Below are 6,321 nucleotides of genomic sequence, written 5' to 3' on the forward strand. Positions count from 1 at the left end.
ACAGAGCCATGCCCTGGTGTGTGCCATTCATAGGGGAAGTCTGTAAAGTCATTCCCTGTGAGTTTCAGCTGTGTGGGAGGGAAAAGAGAGAAAATTGTGAAATGCTGTCCATCCTACAAGGACTGCTGCCCCAGGTGCCTTCCTTGTGCCTCCCCCGAGATGTCTGCACATCCCCAGCAGGCTCCAGACAGCTCCCTTCTAATGTGAGCAGCCAAAGCCATGAGTGACCACTGCAGAAAAACAGCAGCAAGCTGCTCCCTGCAGAGCTCACTCTCCCAGTGCCTTCCTGCCTGATTTAACGCCTGATGTTTCCTCTAACAAGAGCATCATCACATCAAAGACAGCAGCAAGCACAGCCAACAGCCTGGGGAAGAGCAGCAGTGTGTGCTGCTCATCAGACCAGGACAGCACCACATGCACTCCAACAGTGTGGCTTTTCCAGCCAGGACTGCAGAACAATTGCTGCTCTCCAGCCAGCATCATTTTTCTATCCACCCTCCCGGTCTGCAGACAGGTGTCAAGCAGCTTCTGTCTTTCGAGTCTCTTTTTGGTCTAGGAAGATGGTTTAAAAGAGCTGGGAAGGAGCAGAGGATTGGGGCAGAGAATTTGTCTCCCAGTTTGGCTTTCTTTTCCTGCATGTTCTCTGGTTGACTTCTCCAGTGTTGCTTTTTTGGAATGGCTGTGTAGAATCCCAAAACCAGCAGCCTTAGGTCATGCTGGTACAGCAGCTCTGGCTCTGGAGGTCTTTCCTCCCTCCAGAGCAGCATATGCTGGGGAGAAACCTTCAGGCTTAACCTTCAGGAGGCACCCCTGGTCTCCACTCCCACTGAAGCTGTTTTGGTCACAGCCCTGCTCTGTCCTCACCTGGCTGTGGCAGGGAGGTTCAAGGTGTCCTGGCAGCAGGAAGGTCCCTTGCTCCACCCTCTGCCCAGCACAGAGGCTCCCTGAGCTCATCGAGGATTTGCTGCAGCAGATCTGCCAGCGACAGCTCCCTGCTCTGTGTGGTCATTCGGGTGGGAGCTGGACTGGCATGGAGCACCTCTGCCGTGAGCCCTGGGCAGCCCTCGCCGTGCTCCTCCTCACTGCTGTGCTCTGGGATTCCTGTTCAGCAGGTATTTCCCTTCCCTTCCCTTCCCTTCCCTTCCCTTCCCTTCCCTTCCCTTCCCTTCCCTTCCCTTCCCTTCCCTTCCCTTCCCTTCCCTTCCCTTCCCTTCCCTTCCCTTCCCTTCCCTTCCCTTCCCTTCCCTTCCCTTCCCTTCCCTTCCCTTCCCTTCCCTTCCCTTCCCTTCCCCCACCGACAGTAATTTGTTCTTTAAAAATGAGGGCAGGGGGTCCCTCACCTCACCTAAAAACTGTGAAGAGTTGGAATTGATTGATGCTAATGAGAATTACTAGACACGGCTGATCACAGCATCATTCTAAAGGGATGCTCTTTTGGCAGCTATTTGCAGAGCCACTGTAAATGTGACTGAGCTGCAGGTTGCTCCACTGAATGGCAAGGAGACAGGGAACCACAGTTACTTGGCCTTCCCATGCTTGCTGAGGCAAAGGACCATCTGCATTTCCACCCAATAGGATCACTGTAGCCCAATTTAGCTCTTATTAGGTGCTTTTTTTGCAGAAAATCTGGCTTTGGTGCTACCTTAACTGTAGAAGTTGCCTGAAACCAAAATGTAAATGAGACCTGTGAGCTGCTCCTTTCCCACCAGGCTTCTGCCTGCATTTGTATATCAGCACCAGACGAGACCTGCCAGCTCTTTAAAGATGGGCAGACTCTGACAGCCTGCTCTTTGGGCTGCAAAGTCTGTAAATGTGACCCAGAGCTCAGCATTCTGCAGCACTGCCTTCCACAGGTCACACACAGGTTTTAATGATTCTCCCCAGTGCTTCTGTGAGGTATTTATTAACTGAGAAAACAAATTATGGGCTTGGCCAAGGTCATTCAGCATATCCTATGAGAGTCAGAGGAATGGGTAATACTCGGAGCCTTCCCTCAAGCAGGACCCACCCTGAGCATGGCAGAGAACATAAGGAAAGCTCTGGTATTGCTGGTGATCCCAAGGGGGACATCTCCCACAGAACAACCCCAGTTTATCTGCTATTACTTGGAAAATGCCAAACTGAAAGCAAATGTTTGGTCAACTGTGTTGTCCTGTTTTGTTTTCCTGAGCTGAAGCTGAACCTGAGCTATTACTTTGCAGCCTTCAGTGGAATCAGGCTGGAGCTGATTTTCCCTATTACATTCCAAATTACCAGCTCAGAGTGATGGCTAGATTGTAAACAGTTCTCTCCCAGCTTCTGCCAGGTCTGTGGGCAAGCAGAACATTAGAGCTCCTCCATGCAGCAGAAGTCCTTCCTCCTGGAGCCTCTCCAGGACAATTTTCATGTGTGTGTGCAGGGGATGTTCTACCCAACTGAGCTTGAGCTCTGCTGCTCATGGCAGCACAGAGGTGTTTCTCTGACCCCATGGCAGCACAGAAGAGGTGTTTCTCTGCTCCCCTTCCTTCTGCAGCAGGGGCAGACAGATGCTGATGCACAGGGAGCAGGGCAGCTTGTGTTAAAAGGGTGGGATAAGCAGCACACTCTAATGCAGCAATGTTTAGGGGCAGGAGTTTGGTTTCTCCAAGTTGTTTCCATCCTACAGACCTCTGCAAGGCCAATGGCTTTCAGATTTTCCTGCTTGATGCCCAACTTGGCTTTTCTAATCCAACTTGCCTTTTCTCCTGTGCTTTCCTTCCAGCAGCAGCTGAAGATATCTCCAATGCTTCAACAACTGAGTACGAACCAGCGTGTCTTAGTAAGTCTTCATCAATCATCATTACCTGTTCAAGTTAGGAGATGAGTCTACACAGGGACTGAGAGGCTGCCCTGGAAAGGAATTTATCTCTTCTCAAGGCTTCCACTGTGGGTAAACCTCTGGGATGTGTTTCTAAGACTCCTCCATTGTCATGGTATGATATCTTTAAGTACATTGAGATGGACTCATAGCTTTGAACAGACTGATGGCTAATCTGTGTGTCCCAAAGCTCCCTGCCAGCGTGCCTGTAGCACCATACAGATTCCCAAGAGTGCCTCTTTCCCCTACCAGGACTTTCCCAAAAAGCCAGCCCCATACAACCCCAGATCCCACCACAACTCCAGAGTCACCCCCCAGGTTAAGAGCCAGCTTTAGGGGAAAGATGCCAAAGCAGAATGATAGGACAGAACCCATCTGCCTTCTAGTTATGTAAACCTGTCACATCCTTGGTTTCCCATGACTCACTTCATTTCTCCCCCTCCAGATGTGAACTTCTGCAGGCAGGCAGCCTCGTGCTGCCCCTCGGGCATGGATGACTACGGGTGGATCGCAGCGGCTGTGGGATGGAGCCTCTGGTTCCTCACCCTCATCCTGCTCTGCATGGACAAGATCACGAAGCTCCGGCCTGATGAACCCAAATACTCGGTGGCCTGAAGCAGAGTGAGCCAGCAGGAGCTGGGAGCAGTGCAGGCAGGCTGGGAAACATTGCAAACACTTGCTGAGAAACAAAAAAGAAAGGAATGCACCTTCAAACAAAAAACCCCCAGATCAAAGCAGGGCAGCTGCTGAGGCTTCACTCTCTCTGGCAGGCTGGAGCTGCCAGCCGAGGTGTGGAGTTGGCCAGTCCCTGCAAGCCACCACATATGTGCCACAGGGCAAAAAAATCACTTTTCCCTGAGCTCTCTCGTGCTTGCTGTGAGTGCAGCAGCAGCAAGGAGAGGCTGAGGGAACAGTTATCAGCCTATAGCACATTACCTCGAGACAACCTGGTGCATGGCCTTTGGGTTTGACACAGCAAGTGGGCAAATAAAGCTATTTTCTGGAGCATCAGCATTACCAGAGCCATTACTGAGCTACAGGCCAGGTCATCTCAGGAAGTGGAGGTAACTAATTGACTTTACCCAGTTCTTCTCACTCACCAACCTGTGATATTTAAAAGTCTATTAACTGATACATGGGAGAACTCTCTTATGGAAACTTAGGGATTTTTTGGGCTGCTTTGAAAGTAAAACCAGTTTTCCTCATGCCATTTATATGTGAACTGCGTTGCAGGAATTGAATGTTGGTTGTATTTATTCTGCTTCCACCTGCCTGAGAAACTAAGCCAAGCTGAACTGTGGCAAGCAGGTTTAAAACAGCACATCCAATTAATGAACAAAACTGTTCCTATTTATACAAGACAATAACAAACACTCCTATCGATTGAAAGACTCTCACTGACTAGTTCATACGGATAAAACTTATATTGGTAAGGAATTACTCAACCCAAATTGTTAGGATTCCAAGAACATATAATCATGCCTTACTATAGTCAAAGTCTGACTTGGAGCAGTTGCACAGGTTTGATTTCTGTCACTAAAATAATAAATCAGAGTTAAAACCACCTCAGCCTACGCAAGGTTAGCAAACCTGCTAGAGATCAACTGAAATGAAACATAAAAAGTTACTGTTAAATTAAACAAGCACCATTGGAGATTTTTATCTGCTAAAAGTAATTATACTCTCCCATCAGCTCATCAATATGAAACTTCATGAGTGAGAAAAGACAGAAATCAGTTTAAGACTACTACACACAACCTCATGGCACTGAGCTGGTGTAGGCACTCTGCACATCTCCAAGCTTGTAAAAAGCAAGGTGATAGCTCCAAATGATGATGGAAATGTTATGTTCCAGTCATTCATAGTTATTGTCTGTCCAGGACCAAAAAGTTCCTCACTGGAATGAGATGGAGAAAAAAAAAATCCATTTCAGCTCTTATGATTTAGTACAAAGAAAAGCAAGAAAATTGTTCAAACTCAGATGGTTTGATGGAAAAAAACCCAGTAAGTATGACTGAAATACACAAATTTGAACCTCAACACTACTGACCAAGCCAGCAGAGTTCTTCCTGTTTTCTGGACAAAGTTTCAGAATCTCAGGCACGAAGGTAGGAAGTGCCTGGAAAGGGAAGGTAGGAAAGGAAAAATGGAAAAATGACACCTGGAAAGTCTGCTGCTCTACAAGTGTCTGACAGACAAACAGAGCAGTGGAGATACGAAACTGAGCAGCATTTCTAATAATAAAGGAGAAAAACAGCAGCAGCAGAGCATTGCAGGCTAACTGTTTTAATTTGCCTGGAGATAATATCAATCATATCCAACCAGTGATTTTTAAAAAAAATTCTTAAGACTAAATGGATTGGTACTTGATGCATGACTCTCCATCTTTTCAGATAGCACTGCTCTGGTAATGACTCGCATTACTCACTGCCTTGATCCTTGGGGTTTTAGTGAATGAGCTACATATTAAGCAATTGCACTTTACAATGATTACACTTGGCCAAACCACTAGAGGAATGAAAACTGGCAAGCATCAGAGCTCCCTACTCACATGAAACACACAGACAAAAGACAGAGGTTAAATTCATAAAGAAAAGGTGCTCTGTACTGGGACTCTGTAGGAATTTTGATAAAAACATTGGAAAAACTTGGATTTCAAAAAATTACTGCCATTAATTACAGCCAAGGAATGGAATATAGACATTCTTGAGAAGCAACCACCCTCTCTCAGCCTTCACTCCAGGGGTTTTTTTTGTGGTATCTGCAGTATCAGTTGTGGAATTCAAAACTCACTGCAGGTTTCTGTCCCAGAAGCAAACATATTCAGTGAGCTGATTTCCAACTCCTATTTTGTAGTAACCTTCCAGAGATAATACTGGCGTAAACAATGCAATATTGTCTCCACTGCTTGAAAAAAAATACATCTCTAAGAGACCTGAGACTTTTCCTGTCCAATTTGACAGTCTGACCTGCATCCACATCTCCAGATCTCCTAAACAAGAGATTCCTGTGCCACCATCAAGCCCAAAACCAGAAAGTAATGTAAGGATCAAAATCATCCATGGAAATGCTTGACAGGAAGTGTTCCATGGAAAACACAGAGCAACTTATCTGAAACCATTTTATCCAGGACTGCATGGACACAAATCCAGCAATCAGCTCAGAAGTTTGTGGATGCTCAGATCGCCTGTACTGCACTGAATTAGAATTATTTCATATTTGCTGACGATGAATTACTGAATTACTACTGACAGTGGCTAATCCACAATTGTTTCTCCTATTTCCTCAAGTCCTAGGATAAAAGCTCTCTGCTTTTTCATTACTGCAGTATTTTTAACATTTTTATTTCTTTAGTCAAGTTTCTTTCAGATCTGCATTTCAGGACCAAAAGAGTGCTGTACATTGCCAAATATAACACAGCATTAATTCTCCTTGAATACAAAAAGAGGTTTTTTCCTGAAACACAAACAATATGCAGCTACTGC

General features: G+C 46.2%; 1 protein-coding gene across 4 annotated transcripts; it reads left to right on the forward strand.

Annotated features, from left to right (window-relative positions):
- Nucleotides 1-838: 838 nt before the first annotated feature.
- On the forward strand, nt 839-4,046 carry TMEM213 (transmembrane protein 213). Of its 4 annotated transcripts, none has more exons than XM_085049572.1 (3): nt 839-1,112; nt 2,741-2,797; nt 3,279-4,046. In XM_085049572.1, the coding sequence occupies exons 1-3, from the start codon at nt 1,031-1,033 to the stop codon at nt 3,449-3,451; spliced, it is 312 nt and encodes a 103-aa protein (XP_084905698.1). In that variant the 5' UTR covers nt 839-1,030; the 3' UTR covers nt 3,452-4,046. The 4 variants fall into 4 exon arrangements, with proteins under 4 accessions (XP_084905698.1, XP_084905701.1, XP_084905699.1 ...); XM_085049575.1 differs by having other exon boundaries at nt 2,744-2,797; XM_085049573.1 differs by having other exon boundaries at nt 850-1,112; nt 3,282-4,046.
- The last annotated feature ends 2,275 nt before the right edge of the window (nt 4,047-6,321 follow it).

Source organism: Lichenostomus cassidix, chromosome 1Ab, assembly GCF_008360975.1.
Source record: "Lichenostomus cassidix isolate B80296 chromosome 1Ab, HeHo_3.0, whole genome shotgun sequence".
Taxonomy (NCBI): Eukaryota; Metazoa; Chordata; class Aves; order Passeriformes; family Meliphagidae; genus Lichenostomus; species Lichenostomus cassidix.

Coding starts and splice junctions, on each gene's coding strand:
- TMEM213 (XM_085049572.1), top strand. CDS start 1,031: ATGGAGCACCTCTGCCGTGAGCCCTGGGCAGCCCTCGCCGTGCTCCTC. Junction 1,113..2,740: donor CTGGGATTCCTGTTCAGCAG/GTATTTCCCTTC, acceptor CTTTCCTTCCAG/CAGCAGCTGAAGATATCTCC. Junction 2,798..3,278: donor GTACGAACCAGCGTGTCTTA/GTAAGTCTTCAT, acceptor TTTCTCCCCCTC/CAGATGTGAACTTCTGCAGG.